The sequence below is a fragment of the Geotrypetes seraphini genome, chromosome 9 (assembly GCF_902459505.1).
Source record: "Geotrypetes seraphini chromosome 9, aGeoSer1.1, whole genome shotgun sequence".
NCBI lineage: Eukaryota > Metazoa > Chordata > Amphibia > Gymnophiona > Dermophiidae > Geotrypetes > Geotrypetes seraphini.
In genome coordinates, this window is record NC_047092.1 from 18,366,634 (window position 1) to 18,388,792 (window position 22,159).

The following is a 22,159-nucleotide window of genomic DNA, read 5'->3' on the forward strand; positions in this document are numbered from 1 at the left end:
CAAGACATAAAGTTCGTTGTGCGCAGCGTTCGCTGTGCGAGGCGGCCGTTATGCGAGGCACCACTGTATATGTGAACTGAGTTGAGCTCCACTGGGAGATGACCCGGTATATAAACCAAAGATTAGATTAGATTAGGGGTTCCTTTTACTACTACTACTACTAATAATAATAATAATAACTTTATTCTTCTATACCGCCACAATCTTGCGACTTCTAGGCAGTTTACAATCAAGAGTGTTGGACATTCAGCGAAATACAATAAGTAGATATTCAGAGGAAATACAGAGATCAGAGACCTCAGGAGGCAATAGTATAGAAATACAATTTGCTGAGCGAAAATGTAATATGTACATTTTAGTAGGTAATGTCCGACAGGACCTGTTGGGGATAAATAGCAACGTAAAGTTACGATAAGATGAAGATAACAGATTATATTTATAACAGTGCTGTAAGTTCAGGTGGAATAGGGAGGGGGGAGGGAGAGGGAGAGCGGGTCAATACTAAGGTGCGCTAGGGCTTTAACACGTGGAATAGCGCACGCTAGACCTTGCGTTAATTCTAGAAGCGTAGTGCGCGGTAATTTCCTGCGTGCGCCACAAACGCTAGCTCACCTTAGTAAAAGGAGCCCTAGGACGGAGCTTGCAGGAATGGGACGGGGTGGTGAAAAATTTGTCCCGTGTCATTCTCTAGTAGAGGATAAAGGACGGAGCTTTGTCTGTTCTTGACCTTTACTGGTATTCCCCAGTTCGGCTTAGGACATTAAAATATGGAAGAAGTATTAGCAGGTTACAAATGTTGGCTGAAACATGAAATACCAAGACAGCATTACTAAAGGATGCTGCTCCCTTTCTTGTTCATCATAAACAGGGCTATATGTCTTTTAATCATCTGATATATTATGAGAATGTTTTGACAGCTACCTAAATGTCAGGTGAAAGAAATAAACGGAACTTTTATCTTAATTACTTATCCTTTAGCTTCCTTCATAGATGGTGTTTAGACCTTTATATCCTCTATAATAAAACCCTAAGCGCGCATGCGCACTTACAACTCCGTGTTCCCTGACAGCGTGATGTGTGCCTCCGTGCCGAATTCGATTTCAGGCGCATGCGGTGATTTGAGCGGCGGTGGCGGTTTGACTCCTGCGCTGCCGGGACGCCTCTTCTCACCCCCGGACCAGCAAGCGCAGCAGCCGCGTGCGGGGCATTTGCTAGGCCGGCCCACTTCGATAATGCGAGGTGGGCCGGCCTGACAAAAGCCCCGAGGCTGCCTGGGCTAGCAGATGCTGGACAAGGGGGAGCAGGGAAAGGAGAAGGCCTACTGCTGGACAGGAGGATCGGGGAAGAGGTGCTGCTGGACAGGGGGGAGGTAAAAGGAAGGGAGAAGGCCTACTGCTGGACAGGGAGAGCAGGGAAGAGGTGCTGCTAGACAGGGGCGAGGTTAAACGAAGGGAGAAGGGCTGCTGCTGGACAGGGGGAGCAGGGAAGGGGTGCTGCTGGACACGGGGGGGGAGGTAAAAGGAAGGGAGAAGGGCTACTGCTGGACAGGGGGAGCAGGCAAGGGGCGGTAGTGGACAGCCGAGGAAAGAGAGAGACAGAAAGCGACCAAGGAGAGAGAGAAAGAAAGAGACACACACATCTATTATGGCACCTGTTAATGTAACAGGCTTAAAGACTTTATAATTTATATGCCCGTATATCCTACAATTCTATGCGGATTACAAATTATTCAGGTACTCAAGCATTTTTCCCTAACTGTCCTGGAGGGCTCCCACTCTATCTAATGTACCTGGGGCAATGGGGAGATTAAGTGACTTGCTCAGGGTCATAAGGAGCAATGCGGGATTCAAACCCACAACCTCAGGGTGCCGAGGCTGTAGCTCTAACCATTTCACCACACCTCCTAAGAAGTATTCTTCTGAAGTACACAATTTAATTCATTTTTTACTTTGTTTTATAAAGGCATGAGATGATATTAGCAAAATATAATTTCATGCTCTGACATCCTTTTTACAAGCTTTTTAGTTACCTTATAAGTACGGAAAAGTAATTAAAGGTTTGCCTCTTTGTAATAGGGTGGATAACGTGGAGAGCTCTTGCAAAGCTTAAAGAATGGTCTGGAATTTGGCAGCTGAGATTTAATGCAAAAAATTGCAGGGTCATGCATTTGGGCTACAAAAATACAACAGAATGGTACATTATAGGGGATAAAGTATTTCTGTGCGTGAAAGAAGAGTGGGACATTGGGGGGGTGATCGTATCTGATTACCTTAAGGTGGCCAAGCAGATATAATTGAACCATCAAAAATGCAACATCAAAAGCAAGAAGGATTCTTGAGTGCACAGGGAGGGAAACGGCCAACAGGAAAACAAAGGTGATAGTGCCTCTGTGTAAATTGTAAATCATCTGGTGAACCCTTGTTTAGAGTATTGTGTGCTATTCTGAAGACCACATCTTCAAAAAGTTATAAACGGGATGGAGTTGGTCCACCCTACTAAAATGGTCTGTGGTCCTCTTCATAAAGGGCTACTTTTACCAAGCTACGATAGCGTTTTTAGCACACGCAGAATTTTAGCATGCGCTAAACCCGCCCTACGTGGCTAGAACTAACGCCAGCTCGATGCTGGCGTTAGCATTTAGCGTGTGCGTCAATTTAGCTTAAACTGCTAGCGCAGCTTTGTAAAAGGAGCCCAAAGTGTAGACCTGGCAGGGCTTGAAGATACCATGATCAGGAAGGTGGTTCTCCCATGGTGAGGCTCATCCGTTGCACTTCGGGTGGGTTGACCCCAGTGATTTCCCCAAATGTGGGGAAAGTCGACTGCATAATTTCTAGTAGAAGGGGACTGCATTTGCGCTTTCCCCTGGGAAAAAAAGGGGTGGTACAGAGCCAGGGAGTACATGAATTTAAACCAAGACCCCTATTTGCTTGGCCTATAAATTTCGGTTTATATTCAAATATATATGGTAGTTCTGGTATACTGATCAGGCCTGGCAAAGAACAGCAACCCATCATCTGAAGTGTAACTTCAGAAATGATAACTGTGATGTGGCAGGGGCCTTGAATGACTTGAGATGCCAACAGACTTAAGAGAAGCTCACATTTAAACTTCGTGTCCCCCCCAGTTAGAGGATGTAATCTCAAATGACACCATCAACACCTTTTCTCACATTATGGGGTAAAGATCTAGAACAATTGCTTACGCCTACTTCTTATGGGGAATTCAGGAAACGCCTAAAAACATATCTGTTCCTGAAGTATCTGGACAGCTGACCCGTACAACTCTTTCTCTTCAATAACTGTTCCCTTGAGCTGTTAACCACTATCTTTCACCTCTGTTAAGTTCAATCAGTTTGCACCATCTTTTAATCTTTGTAAACCGCATAGAACTTCACGGTCCTGCGGTATATAAACTGTTATAATTATTATTAATTCAGAACTGGTCCCAAGGCAATGCACAGCAAAGACTCACCTCCCAAGGTGCAGCATCAAAACAGATAAGCATGGGAGGACATTGGGCTTCTGGACAGACACTTTATCCAGAAGCTCCTGGGCAATGCCGATCACAGTATGTATGCCGAGGGAGGTCTGGCATTCTGCCCGGCTTTCTCCCTGACTGGAAAGGGTGTGCAGAGGAGTCGCAGGAGCCTTTCCTGGAATGCAGCAGTTGCTAAATGTTGCTTCACGTGCCCTGTGGGTTCTGGCACAGATGGGTGATTAGTGGCTAAAGTCTTAGCTTTTCTCCTCCTTCAGAACAATTAGGAGACAGCCCTGTTGCTTCCACTTGATATTTACTCCCTGAAGAACCGTTGGTGGGAAGGTGTATCGGCACGTCGCAAGGGAAAGTGACACAGTGACTCACTGGAGAAGGAGTCAAAGGCCCAGGGACTTCCAGGAATCGGAGCTGAGAAAGGACAAGGTGTGAGCAGTGGCAAAGCAATTTAATTTTTCTGCCACGATCATTGTTTTATATCGGGTGGTGTTGTACGCTGGGCCGACACGGAGAAAGCCATTTAGGATTAGTGATGGCAATTCTTTCAGTACTGCAGAATGCAAATAAAATGTCATTTTACCTGCTGCTGCTTGCAGGTAATACATGGCACGCACACGACGTATTTCTTTTGACAGGATTCAACACGAGAGACGACGGTACCGAAACGGGGAAATGACAAAAAGTTTGCTTTTAGCTGGATCAAAATATTACGTCTAATATCTGCATTTTAATTTTTCCGAGTCTCTTAAGATTGTGTTTTCACGATCTTGCATATGATTACAACTGAAAGGAACGACAAATCGATTTTTGGGTTGTCTTTTCTTTTTTTGTGCCTGCTTCTTTTTCCTGCTCCAGATTAAGGGCTCCTTTTACTAAGGTGCGCTAGCATTTTTAGCACACGCACAAGATTAGCGCGTGCTACAGCACGCGGTAGCCAAAAAATTACCGCCTGCTTAAAAGGAGGCGGTAGCGGCTATTCCGCGCATTAAGGCCCTAACTTACCATTGTAAAAGGAGCCCTAAATGACATCTGCCCTAACCGACTATGAAACCACGCAGCTTTATTGGCAGTTACCTGGAGTTCTCTCCGGTCCTCTCCATCGAGCCCAGTCAGTTGGGAGGCAGGGGCTATGGTTCCCTCCATTACCCCAGTGTCAGTTTACTTATGAGCCCGCCGATAAGCATCACTGCTAGGCAGAGGCTGCCACTTCCAATCTGGAAACTGGAGGCGGGTCTTCCACATCTCAGGGCTAGGTGCATCCAGTGGGCTACTTCTCCTTAACCACTATGATAGAAACATAGAAATAGACGGCAGATAAGGGCCACGGCCCATCTAGTCTGCCCACCCCAATGACCCTCCCCTACCTATCTCTTTGAATAGATCCCACATGTCTATCCCATTTGGCCTTAAAATCAGGCACGCTGCTGGCCTCAATGACCTGAAGTGGAAGATTATTCCAGCGATCAACTACCCTTTCAGTGAAAAAGAATTTCCTCGTGTCCCCGTGCAGTTTCCCGCCCCTGATTTTCCACAGATGCCCCCTTGTTGCCGCGGGACCCTTGAAAAAGAAGATATCTTCTTCCACCTCGATGCGACCCGTGAGATACTTGAATGTCTTGATCATGTCTCCCCTCTCTCTGCGTTCCTCGAGTGAGTAGAGCTGTAACTTCTTTAGCCGCTCCTCGTATGGGAGATCTTTGAGTCCCGAGACCATCTGGGTGGCCATTCTCTGGACTGACTCCAGTCTCAGCACATCCTTACGGTAATGCTTTCCTTTATCCATGCATCTATGATCACGCCTCTGTGGGAACAGCAGAACATTTCCTAACGCTGTATAAAAAGAATTCTCGAAAAGGTGAAGTTTCTTATTTAAAATACAGGAAAAAGAAGTATATTATCGAATGCTATTTGCACAAGGGAATAATACCTTTACTGCTCATTTGTATTTTATATAGCATGTTTCCTGTAGACATAGTCCCCAAACAGTTTAGATTCAGAATAGAAGATGTAATGCATTAAATCAATACATTTGAACAGGTGAAACTAAAGTTAGAAATCAAAGGCTGGGAGAATGATGTGAGTGGAGGAAGGCACCGAGGCAAAGAGACTCATGTGAGATGTGTGGCAGAGCTGCTGTTGAGAGAGACTTGCCCCTAGCTAAGGCTAAGTTATTACTGTGTCTCCCCGAAAATAAGCCATAGCATGATTTTTTTATTTTTATTTTTTAATTCTTTATTCATTTGTGAAATCCAATACATAGTGCAACAGATTAACAATCAAATAATATAATATACTGCACTCTTATCAAACAAATAGTATATAAATACTTAGATCCCCCCCCTCCCTGACCCTCCCACCCGCCCCACCTAGATGTGTACAACAATCTTTCATGAATCAAAGGGATATAATGTTAATAATTAATATTTAAATCTTGCAATATTTTTTTTTAATGGGCTCCAAATTTCCTTGAATTTACTATGGTGTCCCGACTGTAACGAATTAATATTTTCAAACTTATAAACCTGGCATAAGGATTCCCACCAAAAACTATAATTTAAATTATCCCAATTTTTCAGTATCAGCTGCATAGCCATTCCTGTCATGATGAGAAACAATTTATTCTGGTTTGCATTGAGTGGTCTTGAGGGAATAATACCGTTCCAAGCAATATTATATCATATGACAATGATAATGGAACTTCCAATATCGTAATAATTTGACCCCAAATGGATTTACAGAATTTAAGTATCAAGTGACAATAGTACAGCAGGTGATTCAGTGTCCCCACATCAAGATGACAGTGCCAGCATCTGTTAGACTTAGAACTATCTAATTTCTGTAAATGAAAACGCTCCTATTTTAAGTCCTAGTTAAGATTGACCCTGAAGCCCTCTCCCCCAAATGACCCTGATATTCCCTGACTCCATCCAGGCTTCCACTATTTCTGGGCTCCCATCCCCCTGTGCAGCAGGACCCCATCGACCCTCCACCGTGAGACTGACATATCTCCGAGACATCCAAAAACAGCGGTAGCGCTCTGAATGGGCCACTTTGCAGCCTTCCCCGCCAGGGCCTTCTCTCTGCTGCTTCACTGATGACATGGGAGGGATGGATAGATAGATGCTGCACAACGGGATGGGTGAGAGGGTCGGTGGGGTTCTGCTGCATAGGGAGGATGGATAGAAAGGGAGGGAGGGATAGAAAGATGCTGCACAAGGTGTGGGGGGGGAGAGGGAAGAAAGGAAAGGGGAAGAATTAGGGTGGAAGAGAGGAAGGGAGAGATGATTGTATATGAGGGCCTGGGATAGACATGTAGGATCTCTTAAAGAGAGAAAGAGATAATGGTTACTGTGGATGGGCAGACTAGATGGGCCATTTGGCCTTTATCTGCCATCATGTTTTCTATGTTTCTATGAAAAAAATAAGACATCCCTGAAAATAAGCCCTAGTGCGTTTTTTTGGACCCCAAATTAATTTAAGACCTTGTCTTATTTTCGGTAAAACACGGTAGAAGGCGCCAAGAGAAATATGCCTTAGAATAGCGGAGAGAAAAGGAATGGCCAGAAATGCAAATTCAGTGCCTAAGTTGTGGAGTTTGTTTTACTTTGGCGCATTGGTCAGCTACTGAAGTCCCTTTTTTTTTTTTTTAATTTAAGGACAACTTGCCTGACTGTGAGATAGTTGCTTGGCTGAGCCAGAAACCTTTCAGCATGAGATTTAAAGAGAGAGAGTTATCAAGACTAAATTGGTCAAATGCACTGAAGTTAGTGCCTTCTGGGGCAGAATCCATACGTTTTCTACTCATCTTTGCTGGAATTGCTGTATTCGTCAGTGCAGGGGCTTTAATTTGGGGAATCAAGGTTGCTGCAGTCAGAACAGGACTATTCTGAGCCAGAAGTGTGCCCCGTGTGATACACACTCCCTAGAACGGTGTCCTTCAACCACCGGTCCGTGGACCGGTGCCGGTCCACAGAAATTTCCTGCCGGTCCACAGGGCCGGCACGTGCATCAGGCCCAAAACAGTGTTCTTCAACCGCCGGTCCACGGTGCGATCGATGCGGCGTTATCTTCGAGCCGGCTCCCTCTTCCTCACCGATTCAATGCACAAAGCCACGGGCAGTGACTCCTACGCGCGTTCTGCGCCTGAACCGGAAGCCTTCTCTCTGATGTCGCAATGTCAGAGGGAAGGCTTCCAGAGGAGGTGCGGGACGCGCTAGGAACCGTTGCCCGTAGGTTTGTGCACTTCATCAGTGAGGAAGAGGGAGCCGGCCTGAAGATAACATAGGAGGTGGCATAAAATGGCCAGGCGGGAGCAGGCCAGAAGATAAGGCATAGCATGGAGGGAGGGAGACAACAAAGGTAGGGGGGATTGATTTTATTTTTGAAATTAGTGATTGAATTATGTCAATTTTGAGAATTTACATCTGCTGTCAGTGTGCTTTGTGTAGTTTAATTTTGTGGTTAACCATTATGTGTTGTTAATAAGATTATATTGTGTATCTGTGAAAAATGAATGGAAAAAATAGTGTTACAATTAGTACTATTATGGGGGGTGGAGATTGGGTAGAGATGGGTGGGGCCTGGCCCACGACTTAGCCCAGTGTTCTTCAACCGCCAGTCCGCGGACCGATGCCAGTCCACAAAATAATTCTTTTATTTTTGCCGGTCTATAGGTGTCAAAAGTTTGAAGAACACTGCCCTAAAACACCTATCCTGCCCACTGTGTCGCAGTCGAGCAAGGAAGGCAGCTTTGGAGCCCCTGCCTCCCTTGCACCCTGTACAGCCCCCGAGTCAGAATTTACACATATTCTGCCAATAAGTGTGGCTTAGGTAGCGTGTCCTAGCTCTTAACTAGGAGCGGGCAAATACGCTACTTATTAGGGGCTGCGGTAAGTGCCCATACCTGTGTAGGAATGTGGCCTGCTAATCTTGGCTTTTTGAAGACTGCAGGATGTGTCTAGATTGGGGGGGGGTTTCTCTCCCTGTTACCATGCCATTTCAGTTTAGCAAACTGGGTTTGTCAGATTGCTCAACTAAAGTGATAGCTGGTCCTTTATAGATTTATTTAGATTTAGCTCACAGTAGTAGTATTGCCAAAGTGGAAGATGTATATGGAAGGGAATAGTGCACAGATGTTTGCTCAAGCAATAAAAAGTTATGCAGTATGTTTTTACTGCCCCGGCCGAGCATCCTCTGGAGCACCTTAATGCCATCATTGTGTGACTGAAACCCAGAGAGATGAGCCACTAAGGCCTGCTGATGTCACATTTGTGCTTTGCATACAGATTTCAGGAGGCACCTTTGCGAACAACTAGCACATCCCTCTTGTCTCTTGAAGCAGTAATAAACTGAAAGGCAAGGGAAGACAGGTGGAGGAACTGAAATATTTAATCCTGCTAAGGCCACAATATGACCAAAAGCAATTCTCTTAAAGCAATTCATATTGCAGCTAGGACAGGCGTACATTTCTGCAAACCTGGGGGGGTGAATGTTGGCTATGGAAAACCTGGGTTCCTCAACCGGGTCCTGGAGGCCCCCCAGCCGGTCAGGTTTTCAGGATATCCACAATGAATGTTCTTGAGAGATTTGCATGCAGGTGAGGTTTGGGAACCAATGGCATAATACTTCTAAAGTCCAAGTCTGAGTTCAAGGTGAGTTACTTTTGGTTGCATGAGTTATCTCCCTGCCCCAAAGGACTTATGGTCTAAGCCAGGGGTGGGCACTTTTTGACTCGTGGGCCACAATGGGTTCTTAAATTTGACAGAGAGGCCGAATCAAGAGCCTCTTTCTATCTCTCCCAACCCCCTGTGCAGCAGAACTCTTGCCCAGCTTCTATCCTTCCGTCCCTCCCTCCCACCCCTCATGCAGAAGATCCCTTGAGCATCCGCACCCGCCGCACAGCCGAACCCCTGCTGACCCTCCATCCTTCCCTCCCATCTGAACCCCGCCGACCGTGAGCCCTACATACCTCCCTCCAGAGCCGCGTCAGGCCGGCAGCACTCTAAACAAGCTGCTTCGCAGCCTTCTCTCGTCGGGGCCTTCTGTGTACCGCTTTACTGATGACATCATCAGTGATGCAGCAGAGGGATTTGAACCCTGGCTTAGGCTACTGTTGCACATTCTTGACAGTTTTATATCCCTAATCTTCATCCATCAGAAAGCTCTTATGCTGGTCCTTATCAGTCTCTGAATTGACACCTCCCCTCCCCCCCCCCAGTCATTAGCAGCGGTAGAGGTAGAGAAGCTTTCAATAAACATCATAGTAGTGATTTCCTCTGTTAAATGCCCCACGCGTTGCCCTAGTTTCAAAATGGCGGGTGCTACTGTTGCCCAAACTTTGACCCCATTTATACTGCTCTGTCCTCTGCAGCTCCCTGATCACAGCCGCCAGCTCCCATTAGCCCTACTGACCTTCCTATGTCGCTTTCCCAGTAAAGGCACACAAAGTCAAATGTCCAGAGCAGACACCGAAATTCAGAGCTCTAAATTAAGGGACATTGATAATCTGTGTTCCGGAAACCGATGTCTTGTTTTATTATGAATAAAGTAGTGTGGTAGCTATGGCATTTTAAAGATAATTTAAAATTTATTATTATTTTTTTTAACAAAAACAGATCAATAACAAGATATGATGTAATCTTCTCACTTAATACATTTTTGACAAGCTTTTGGAAACCAAAGTGCCCTTACTCTGGTCAAGATAGTATGAGCAAAAGATGGCAACAGCAGAATATAAGTGAAATATTCAAGCATTCCAATGACGCTCTCAAGGGGAAAGGTGGGAGGGGGTGATTAATGAGGAGATGGTGATCAGAAGGTGATGAAACAATAGAACATTATGGTTCATAATTTGATAGGAAACCCAGATCTTCATTAAGTCTTTTTCAGTTAGTTGTCACAATACGGGCATAGAAGACATGATTATCTTTAAAAAAATATGCTGTCTATTAAAGGTAGCAAATCCCCGTGCTGATGGAATCTCTTCACTGAGGGTAGATGGCATGATGAATTTTGCAAGGGAGGGGGAGAAGGATCAGGCCTTAGACTGTTCATAATGTATTTTTTTCCAGTTCTTACGTTAGTAAAACAAATTGAAAGAAATATTCTTGTTCAAGCATCGTACATGGCAGAATTCAGCCTCACCTCCCTACCGAGAAATCACTTCCATTAATAGGTAAAGCAGTAACTGCCTGGTTACATTAAAAAAAAAAAAAATATTGAATTAATAGTGTGATTTGTATATAAAAGCAAAGTGTGGGAGCATCCAGATATCGTACCCCGGTGATTCCTAAGCAGTGTCTCTGCCTCTCGGCTGGAAGATCGTCACTGCTAAGGCTGGTCTGGGGGGGGTACTTTGACTAAACTAGGAAATGTGGTGGAGCTAAAACCCAAGAGGAAGAGGAGGAAATGTCCTGCCGAATTAAGAGGTGTGTTAAAAGTAACTCGACTAGCTTGTGATCTCTCCTCTGCTGGATGCTCTCACATTCCCTACTGTATAATCACTGCAGACCTTTCTCAACTCTTGTTTTCTCTCTGTACAGAGGGAGGTTCTGCCGTCCACCCGCCTGGGCACACTTCCACCATCCTTCAGCATCCGTACGCTCTCGGCACAAGCTGTGGAACATGCGTTTGCCTTCATTCAGGTGCCGCACGATGTAAGTCTATGACCGGGAATGTGTATCTCCGTGACCTGCAGTAAGCCCGAGGTCTGGCCTTCTGTTCTATTCTAGGATGTATGGAAAGGGCTTGGTATTTTTTTTATTTTTTTTCTAATCTGTTTTCATGCCAAAATAAAGCTGGATTTACTAAGATTTTTTTTCTTGACATACAGAATGGGGGAAAAAGCCTGAGTGTGTATGGCCAGTGGTTTAACTGACTAAAGACAGAGGTGTATAGTTCAGCTGTTTTTGAATTGCCAGTCAAAGCCCCACCTGCTTGATACAGTAATACCCAACTCTTCCAAATCCAGTAACATAGTAGATTACGGCGTATAGGCCTGAATGGTCCGTCCAGTCTGACGAACAGTTGCACTCATTATTTTACATTTACATTTCTTATATACTGTTTCTGTTCGAAGTGGTTTACATTCAGGTACTCTTAGGTATTTCTCCCTATCTGTCCCGGTGGGCTCACAATCTAGGGGAGCGGAGGATCGGGGGGAACGGCATGGAGACTGAAAGGTAGTAACATAAAACAAAATCTTTTCCAGAGAAAGGAAAATGGTAAAACCAGAGGGCAAAATTTGAGGTTGAGGGGTGGTACACTCAAGATTAATGTTAAGAAATTCTTTACGGAGAGGGTGATTGATGCGTGGAATGCGCTTCCAAGGGAGGTGGTGACAGAGTTCAAACAAGCGTGGGATGAACGCAGGATCTCTAATCGGAAAATAATGGGTATACACTGAAGGAACTAAGGCCAGTACTGGGCAGACTTACACGGTTTGTGTCCCGCATATGGACATTCAGTTGAGGACAGGCTGGGGAGGGCTTTGATGGCTGGGATGGTTAAGAAGGGCTGGAGTGAGCTTTGATGGAGACTCCAGTAGATGGAATCTAAGCAAGCTACCAGGCAGAGCTCTGGGTTTCTGGCCCAGAAATATCTAAGAAAAAGGACCATTTAAATTACTGTAAATGATTCATTTATAGAGCGTGTACGGTTGGGCAGACTGGATGTACCTATCGGGTCTTTATCTGCCCTCATTTACTATGAGGCAAGGGGTCTTACCACTAGGCTCCTCAACAGTGAATGTGATATAAAATAGTTGTTCCTGGTCTTTCTACGGCCTGTGTCCCAGAAATGGCAAAGATGTCCGCCTGACACTGTCCTTAACATTCCAACTACTGGAGCTATCGTCAAAGTCCACTCCAGCCTATCCTAATCCTTCTTGTCATATGCGGAACGTAGATTCTAGAAGTCTGCCCGGCACCGGCCTTAGTTTCTCACAGCCAGAGTCGCAGTCTAAGGACTGCTTAGCACATCAACATACATGCAGCCATTTAAGTTTTGGGTTTTTTTTATACCATTCATTTTATATAATTAGGGATAATTCCATCCCTGTTTTTGTCTCCACCACCTCCCTCAGGTGGGCATTGGTGGAGACCAACACAGATGATTTCCTGGTTTTTGCAATTTAAAGGACATTGTTTTCAGCTTCTTTTGTTTTTGTGGATTTAAGGTTTTTATTTTATATCACTGCATTTATTTACGCTGGAGACAGCGAGAGAGAAACTAGTAGAGCCGTAACTAGAGATCTTTTTGTAATTTTATCTTTCATACATCCTGTTCAACCCAAGTTGCAACTCATTAAGCATGACAACAAAATTCCTCCGTATTCCAGCATCGAATGCGTATTGAATTCAGCTCCTGTTACTTAGAGAACGAATGTTGTGACAGCTGTGCATAAGTGTTGAGATCCTCAGTCTTTGAGGACCGTTTCCAACCTATTTGCAAGCTGGAGACAAAAAAAGAAAAGACAGCAAAGTAAGCCTAGAACGGACAACCTTATAATCAAATTACACTTTCAACTTTGCTTTGGGCACGCTAGTTCATTGCACAAGATCGAAGTGGGGATACAGGATGCCCCACACGTTAAAATGACCCTTTACCCCTCCACTCTAAGCCCTTCTCCTCTTTCTCTCTCTCCCTTTGCTTTCCTTCCATTCCACAGACTAGAGGTTATGAGAACTTAAGAGCTGCCATACTGGGACAGACCGAAGATCAATCAAGCCCAGGCTCATGTTTCCAACAGTGGCCAACCCAGGTCCCAAGTACAGTAAAACCTTGGATTGCAAGTAACTTGGCTTGCAAGTGTTTTGCAAGGCAAGCAAAATATTTTATTAAATTTTTAACTTGATATACAAGCAATGTCATGCAATACGAGTACGTACAGTATACTCGCGTCACATCATCACAACTGAGCCGATGGTGGTTCTCTTGCGCTGCAGGAGTGTAGCGACTGTTCTAAACGAGTGAGTTCTTGCAATACAAGTAGGTCTGAGTTTCCATTAACTCTTATGAGGAAATTTGCTTTGATATACGAGTGGTTTGGATTAGAAGCATGTTTTTTGAAGGAATTATGCTCGTAAACCAAGGTTTTACTGTACCTGTCAGAAACCCAGAGCTGAGATTATGATGTCATAATGTCTCATTCCACCAATGCCTAAGAGCCAACCTCGCCAGTGAGGTCACAATGGCTTGATTGTCTTGTACTTGGCTCACGTAAGAATTGTCGTACTGGGACAGACTGAAAGTCCATCAAGCCCAGCGTCCTGTTTCTAACAGTGGCCAACCCAGGTCCCAAGTACTCTGTGCTCTTCCTGGCTCTTATTCACTATCAGTTCATTCTTGCATTTCAGTCAAGTTTCCTCTCCCAAAGGGATGCTTCTTTCTCCCAAAGGGCTGCTTCTTTCTCCCATCCCTAGTTATGGCCCTCTTAATTATTCCTAGTGAAAGGCAATTCCTTGTTGAAAACTGGATAGAATGGAAAAGGGCAGAATATGGTGAGACCTAGGTGAGGAAAGAAGTAAGGATGTTTGTATGAGGGTGGCATTAAGTTGTCTTGTTTTTTTTAATTGTGTTTTTGCTGGCAGGATGATGCACGGGCTGATGCAGTAGATAGTGTTGTACGGGACATTCAGAATACCCAGTGTCTGCTAAATGTGGAGTACGCAGGAACTGGCTGCTCTCACGTCACCTTGCAGTTTGCAGATTCCAAGAACGATGTAGGGCTGGGGCTCGTGAAGGAAGGCCTTATGATGGTGGATGTGCGTAAGGAGAAGCAGTTCCAGAAAGTGGTGAGTTAGATGTCTTCTTGGGTCCACAGTGCTGGAGGCTAGGGACTGCCGGAGGAGATCTGGTGATAAGTGGGACTCTGAAAATTACCCTCATGCTGTATTTTAGAACTGTCCACATCAAGCCAAAGGTTGCGTATAATTTTGATCTGTATACGCTGCACCAGTTTTCAAGGTAAAAGTATGTGCATATGTTTGTATGTACCTTGTACACTTCTCCCTCTGTATTCGCTGTGACAGGGGGATTAACAAAATCGCAAATACAGAAAAACCGTGAATAACTTTTTCATATGTTATTCGCTGTTTTCTATTCAAAACTATCGGGAATATGGTGAAACTGCGAATAACATGGAGGGAGACCTGGCCTATTCCTGAAGGAGAGGCAAAACACGGTGAAGAAAGTGCTGGGAATCAGCGATTTTCTCTGTAAATGCTTAGAATCAGCGATTTTTCTATGCAAGCTGATGTAATTTGGTGGGAGGAACCAGCAAGCTAAAAACCGTGAATAATCGAAACCATGAATGCTGAAACCGCGAATACAGAGGGAGAAGTGTATGTCTGCATGTACCTGCTCCTACGCTGGCAGTGTGAAGTTACTTGAAAGTTTTGAGATAGGGTGATGACGAAAATGAGGTCACCTACAGGGATAGTGTTGCCCAGTCTGTCCTAGCATATGTCTTTTAGGGGCAGCTAGAAGATACAGAGTAAAATAAGGAGGAGGGATTCATTTGGTGAGATTACTGGTATTTGTGGCAAGGGGTTGAAAATGAGTGGAGGGATCAAATGTGTTGGAATACTATATAAGAGCAGGGAACGCAAGTACAGTACGCCCCGAAATTCGCGGGGTTTCCGTTTCAGGAACCCCCGCAAATTTTGAAAATCTGCAAATGCGGTTTTTCGCCTTTCAAAAGGCAGGAGAGAGCAGCTGGAGCGCCGGCGGGTGAAGAAAATCACTCGTGGTCTGCTCCGACCGCCTCTTCCTGTAGTAAAGTCAGTCTACACCAAGCAGGAGCTGCTTTGACACGCAGCTCCTGATTGGTGTAGCCCAACCTTACTACAGGAAGAGGCGGTCGGAGCAGACCGTGAATGAGTGAGTCCACAAACCGCGAATTTGGGGGGGAACACTGTATTTCGTTAAATGGTCTGTCAGAAAGGGGTCTATGCTGCACTCATGCCAATGTGAAAGCACGATGAGGGGGGAGGCAAGAGGAGGAGAAGGGGGTTGGCATTAGTGCTGCCCGATTCATGATTCGAATCAGTTCACCGATTCACTTCGGGTGAATCGATTTAAAACACCAAAAAATCGGCTTCCCAATTCGGACCCTCGCCCCCTAAAGCAAGAGCGGCAGCGCTGCTCTTGCTGGCCGGCCGCTGCTGCACCTGCTTTGGAGGGCGAGGAGGGAGGGTCAGTCGGGAAGTGCTGTTGTCAGCTTCCCTCCCACCCGGCGTCCGATTTCCCATCTTGGCGTCCAGCTTCCCCCCTGCCTTCCCCGCACCATTTACCTTATAGGTGAAGCCTGCAGAGCAGATCGCGGTACTAGCGTCTTTGCAAACTGCTTCGAGACTGTTTCCTCCGCTGCGATCCTGCCTCTGACGTCAGAGGAGGGGCGGGACTGCAGCAGAGGAAACAGCTCAAAGCAATTTGCAAAGACGCTATAACCGTGATCTGCTCTGCAGGCTTCACTTATAAGGTAAACGGTGCAGGGAGGCCAGGGGGAACACGGAGGCTTTCCCTGGGGGGGAAGGTGCGCAGTCCTTCGGGGTGGGACAGGCCTTCAAAGGGGTGCAGGCCTTCAAGGGGGGGCAGGCCTTTAAGGGGGGAACAGGCCTTCAAAGGGGGGACAGGCCAGGGATGGTGACATAGGCCTTCAGCGGGACAGGCAAGCCTTTAAGGGGGGGGACAAACCTTCAAGGGAGGGACAGGTCTTCAAAGGGGTGGGCTGCAGGCCTTCGGGGGGAACAGACCTTCAGGGAAGGGGGCCCTGGTGTAGAAGTACACGGAGGGAGGGAGGGAAGGGGGGTTTCAGAGACGTGCATATGCCGGACTTTGGGGGGGAAGAAATAATGGGTCTAAAAATAGAGGAGAGGGAGAGAGATGATGGACAATGGGATTTAGGAAGGGAAGGAACAGAAAGGGAGAGAAGTTGGACACAAGGGATGGTGTGGAGGGGGGATAGAGATACTGGATAGGAGGGTAGTTGAAAAAAAGAAAGGGAGAGATGGTGGACCCTGGGGTGGTGGGGAAATCTAATTGAAAAACCAATTCAATAGGTTGAATCGAATCTAATCAAATTTTTTTTTCCTGAATCGGGCAGCACTAGTTGGCATTGTACACATCTGGGGGGAGTGGGGTGATTGAAGGGCCCAGTAGTTTTTGGTCATATGCATTTGGGAGGTAACCATCATTTAATGTTTGAAAATGATCCAGCACCAGAGGGATATTGGGCATACCGGACTGGGTGAGACTCAGAATGGAAGGCTGGGAACAAATGGTGATATGGCATGGCATCTGGGTACAACCGCCTGCAATGAACGTTTGGGTCCTGTCGACCTTGTTTGTTGCCGTGGGGAATTTATATTGTAAAATTTAAGGTTCAAAAGAAATAAAAGTTGATGTAGGTGAAACAAAATATTAGGGGAGTTTTTCTGAAAAGGCATTGGCAAAGGTTTGCCAACACGATTATTTCTGCATGTGAGTGCACGCCCAGGAACATTTCATCTCGGTGTGACCGAGAATGCACATTTAATTATTTATTGTAGATTTATTAACTGCTTTTTCTTGAAGAGATTCACCCAAAACGGTTTGTAGTTCATTGAATAGTAATCAGGTACCTGGGGTTACGGTAAGTGACTTGCTCAGGGTCACAGGGAGCAGGCTGAGATCAAACTCAGAACATCAGGGTGCTGAGGCAGCAGCTCTAACCACTAGGGCCCCTCCCTTCCCCCCCAATGCTGCTTGATGTTAGGTGATCAGCACATGGATATATAATTTTTCACTGGCAGAACTTGAAAACTGAGAAGGGCCAAAGGCGACCAGAGCAAGTAAATGCCTGATGTGTCAGAGGACCTTTCAGAGAGTCAGTGGGAAGTGGTGACCGGTCAAAAGCACGCTGACAATCCTGCGCAGGACTTATGCGCTGTGCCTTAGAACAGTTCCTGTTAGCACTCTGAGGGTGTGGGAGGGGGGGATCACTACACTGAAAACTGCTGAATACCCCCAAAATGGAGGAAAGCGGCAGTTTAAACTGTGAAGTAATGGGGGGTTCCCTCCCCCGCACCCCCGCACTTGTAAGTTTAGTCCCCCCCCCCACACACACACCCTCAGAGTGCTAACAGGAACTGTTTTAAGGTGGCGCGGGATTGTCGGCGCGCTTTAGTTACGGTACTGTGGAAATTGCATCGCAGCTTGGGACAGCGCGTGTGAAGGGTCTTGCACAGTTACTAGTGTAGCTGTTTTACACTATGTGTGAGAGGGAAGCGTGCACTTTTGCTGCATGAGAACTGTACCCGTTCTCTTTTGAGATGGTTGTACTGCTTCTGCTGCCTGTGCCGTACTTCTTCTGTGGTGGGTCAGTGGGTGTGAGGGAAGCATAGGGTTATCAGATTTTAGTTAAATAAAATCCAGGCCCATAGCCCTGCCCCCAGGCCCGCCTAGCCCCGTTACGCTCACGTCACGCGCCAGCCCCCTCAACCTGTTCTCGTTGGGAGGACATCCGCGCGTGCGTGTGAATGCCCTCCCTACACGCTCCCATAGAAGAAGCTTTTCAAAACTGGACAAAGCGCCGTCCGGACGCCTGGACATGCCCTCTGAAAAGAGGACATGTCCGGGTAAATCCAGATGTCTGGTAACCCTAGGGAAGCATTACTGCCTTTGCGCTGTATTTGTTTAGTGAAAAGGTTGTGTGTGTGTGTCTTTTGTGGGCATGAATGAATTTAGGTGTAGAAAGGTATTTATCCCTCTGCCCGTGCTGAATCAGTTAGAACATAGGAACATAAGAATAGGCCAATGGTCCATCAAGCCCAGTAGCCCGTTCTCACGGTGGCCAATCCAGGTCACTAGTACCTGGCCAAACCTGAAAGAGTAGCAACATTCCATTATCTCAGAGGAAGCAAGATTCCGGAACCCCAAAGAGTAGCAATATTCCATGCGGAATCCCCAAAGAGTAGCACGATTCTAGAATCCCAAAGAGTAGCAACATTCCATGCAGAATCCCCCAAGAGTAGCAAGATTCTAGAATTCCAAATAGTAGCAACATTCCATTATCTCAGAGGAAGCAAGATTCCGGAATCCCAAAGAGTAGCAACGTTCCATGCAGAATCCCAAAGAGTAGTGACATTCCATTATCTCAGAGGAAGCAAGATTCCGGAACCCCAAAGAGTAGTAATGTTCCATGCTGAATCCCCAAAGAGTAGCGACATTACATTATCTCTGGACATCCTCAGCTCCATGGGCTCTTTCAAGATGAGACACTATACTTATTTTTATCTCTATTTTTATTTACTTTAATTATTATTTTAATTCTATCTTTAACTTATTTATTCATTTCTATCTCTATCTCTTCCTCTATCTTTATATTTTTATCTTTACTTTTCATAAATTGTTTCTTCAGGTACTTTAGTTAGATGGTGAGCCTTAGGGATAGTTAGGGAATTTCCAAGTACTCTATCTTATTTATTTTTATTTATTATATCTTTTAATGCATCATTTTTGTAAACCGCTTAGAAACCTCATGGTTATTAGCGGTATATAAGAATTAAATTAAATTAAAGAGTAGCAACGTTCCATGCGGAATCCCCAAAGGGTAGCAAGATTCTAGAATCCCAAAGAATAGCAACATTCCATGTGGAATCACCAAAGAGTAGCAAGATTCTAGAATCCCAAAGAGTAGCAACGTTCCATTATCTCAGAGGAAGTAAGATTCCGGAATCCCAAAGAGTAGCAACGTTCCATGCGGAATCCCCAAAGAGTAGCAAAATTCTAGAATCCCAAAGAGTAGCAACGTTCCATTATCTCAGAGGAAGCAAGATTCCGGAACCCCAAAGAGTAGCAATGTTCCATGTGGAATCTCCAAAGAGTAGCAAGATTCTAGAATCCCAAAGAGTAGCAATGTTCCATGCTTCTGACCCAGGGCAGGCAGCGGCTTCCCCCGTGTTGTTCCTGTGCAAATTGAGCTCTGCTGTTTCCAATTATCTCAGACTGGGCCTGATTCTTGTACAGACTGCGCATTAAGCCAAGGAAATCTAAAGCAAATACTGAATGTGGTAAGAAGAATTCTGGTCTCGTTAGAATGTTGCACTCCCCAAACGAGCCCAGTTTTAATGTACAGTCCATAAATCACTCCACATCGTGGGGTGTTATATCAAGTTATAAATGCAGCAGCTAGTTTGCATATTTTGTTCTCCTCCGTTATTTGCTTTGTTTGTTCTTTTCATAGTAATGGATTTTTCATGCCGCTCTGCATGTTTTATTTATAATGTTAAGGAGTTTGGAAATTATGCCTTTGATTTCCAGCGTCCTGCTTTTTAATACATTGTGCTATGATTGCCAGCCTGGGGCTCGAGGAGTATTTGCAGGTGCTGAGCACTTTGGCTGCTGGGTGATCCTTTCGCTCGCACCCCTCCTCCCATTCCCCGCCGACTATAGCATCGGTTTAATTCTCAGGAAAGCAAGGTGGAAAATATTTAATTTTTTTTTTGGGGGGGCTATGTATTTCAAACTGGAAGTTGCCGCTCTGGCCCAGACACTTTCACTGTAGCACCTCTGGAAGATTGATTCTCCAGGCCTCTGGCTGTAATCTCTGCATCCTGAGCAGGCCCCAGCATAGTGAGAGGATGATATGCCACGAAGGGCGCCGCTTGCATTCTATCACCTAGCGATATGTCGCTTTGCAGAGATAGGAGGAGGAGGTGATAATGCAGCCATCATGTCTTACAATGCTCCCTCTGATTCAGGTCAGTGTTTATTCTGACACGTCCACATCATGCTGACATCCAGTATATATAACTTTTTTTGTAAAGCAAATTGTGTTTGACAGATGATCCACTGATATTTGGGGACCTGCTGAAGTCTTCTCCTTATCGTTTAGATAGAGATGTCCAGTAAACACAACATAGCACTCACTTTTGTGCATTAGCAAAACTGTGGCAGAAATCCCAGCGCAAAACGCCTTTCACTTCAAAGTGCAATGTAGTATTTTCTGCTCTGTAAATGCTATAGGCCTGATATAGAGGTGACGGGACAAAACCGCGCCAGACAAAGGTGCGCCGACATTTGGCACAGACAATTGCGCACAAGACTCCAGCGTGTCGCTGTAAAAGTTAATTTTAAAGAGCTCCGATGGGGATGTGGGGTACCCCCCCACTTTACTTAATACTGTTCGCGCTGCCGTTGGGGAGGGGAGCGTGGGGGGTGCAACCCTCACGTTATACAGAAAACTTAACTTTTTCCTAAAAAATCGGGGAAAAGTTAAGTTTCCTCTATAATGGGGGGTCCCAACCCCCCAAACCTCCCCCCAACAGCAGCACGAACACTATTAAGTAAACTCACACCCCCTGTCGGAGCTCTTTAAAATTAACTTTTCCGGCGGCGCGCTAGAGTCTTGCGCCCAATTGTCTGGGCTCAAATGTCGGCGAGGCTTTGTCCCACACGCGAATGACTGTGAACCGATATAGAATAATAATAATAATAATAATTTATTTCTTATATACCGCTATACCGTGAAGTTCGAAGCGGTTTACAATAAAGATACATTTGACAGTACATGGGATAGAAACGGTTTACAATAAAGATACATTTAGTCAGTACATGGGATGCAAGTGGGTTACAATACAAGTGGTTTACTATCAAGGTGCATTTTGTCAGTGTAAGGGATACAGGTGGGTTACCATAAAGATACAATTAACTAGGCTTTGCATAGTTACCGCACTGCTCTTGATTGGTTTGTCCCTTCCACTTCTACATCGCCTTAAGCAGCCTCCATTTCATCTGAACTCCCCTTAACATGTGATCCACGTGCTCCGTATAGTGCCATCTTTCAGGTTTTGAGAACTGGTGCACTGCTGTGGATTCTCGATAGCTATCCATGGCTTCTACCCTCATCTATTCACTCGGAAAATTTGACCACATCACCAATGCCTACCTAGACTCACACTGGCTACCGATTCGAGCTAGAATTCAATTCAAACTATACTGTCTACCCTTCAAAGTAATACACGGTACTGCACCTACTTACCTAAACAATTGCCTAAACCAAAACCTTCCACCCAAGAACTGGGAGAACTCAGACCCCATTCTCCTACCCACCACTCAAAGGTACTCATCGCAAAAAACTATATGATAACCTCCTAGCAACGCAAGCAGCAAAACTTGAACCCTCCATCTCCAAACTGTTAACCACAACATCTGACCTCAAAGCATTCCGAAAAGAAATCAAAACACTACTATTCAAAAAGTATATTCAGTCAACTTAATCTCCCCCTCTTCCTATCCCCTCTGTAATTTCCCATGTATTGCCCACTCCTCTGGTACCATCTCTTCAACGGCCCAAAAAGTAACCTGAAACCCAATTAATCAACCTAAAACATAATATCTTCTAGGGTAATACAGTGGTACCTCGGTTTACAAGTGCACCGGTTTGCGAGTGTTTTGCAAGACGAGCAAAACATTCGCAAAATTGGCGTCTCGGAAACCGAGCGCACCTCGATTTGCGAGCGCCTCCCCCCCACTAACCGGCACCCTCCCCCTGCGATCCGGCACCCCCCCGCCACCATCGGGCACCCCCCCCCCCGCCGCGACCTGAGGTCCCCCAACCCACCCGAACCCTCTTCTTACTTCAGTGTAGCCTCCGCACCTTCGGGGGGATCAATGCCGGTTCTCG

General features: G+C 45.6%; 1 protein-coding gene and 1 non-coding gene across 2 annotated transcripts in view; both read left to right on the forward strand.

Moving 5' to 3' along the window:
- SND1 (staphylococcal nuclease and tudor domain containing 1) overlaps positions 1–22,159 on the forward strand; it is a 1,352,488-nt gene that overhangs the window by 1,273,519 nt on the left and 56,810 nt on the right. The window contains exons 21-22 of the mRNA XM_033959404.1: positions 11,034–11,147; positions 14,082–14,285. Coding sequence (XP_033815295.1) covers positions 11,034–11,147; positions 14,082–14,285 — 318 coding nt within the window. The remainder of the gene's footprint in view (positions 1–11,033; positions 11,148–14,081; positions 14,286–22,159) is intronic.
- LOC117367326 lies at positions 2,697–2,865 on the forward strand. The gene has a single exon (XR_004540745.1). It is a non-coding gene; the product is annotated as a U1 spliceosomal RNA (small nuclear RNA).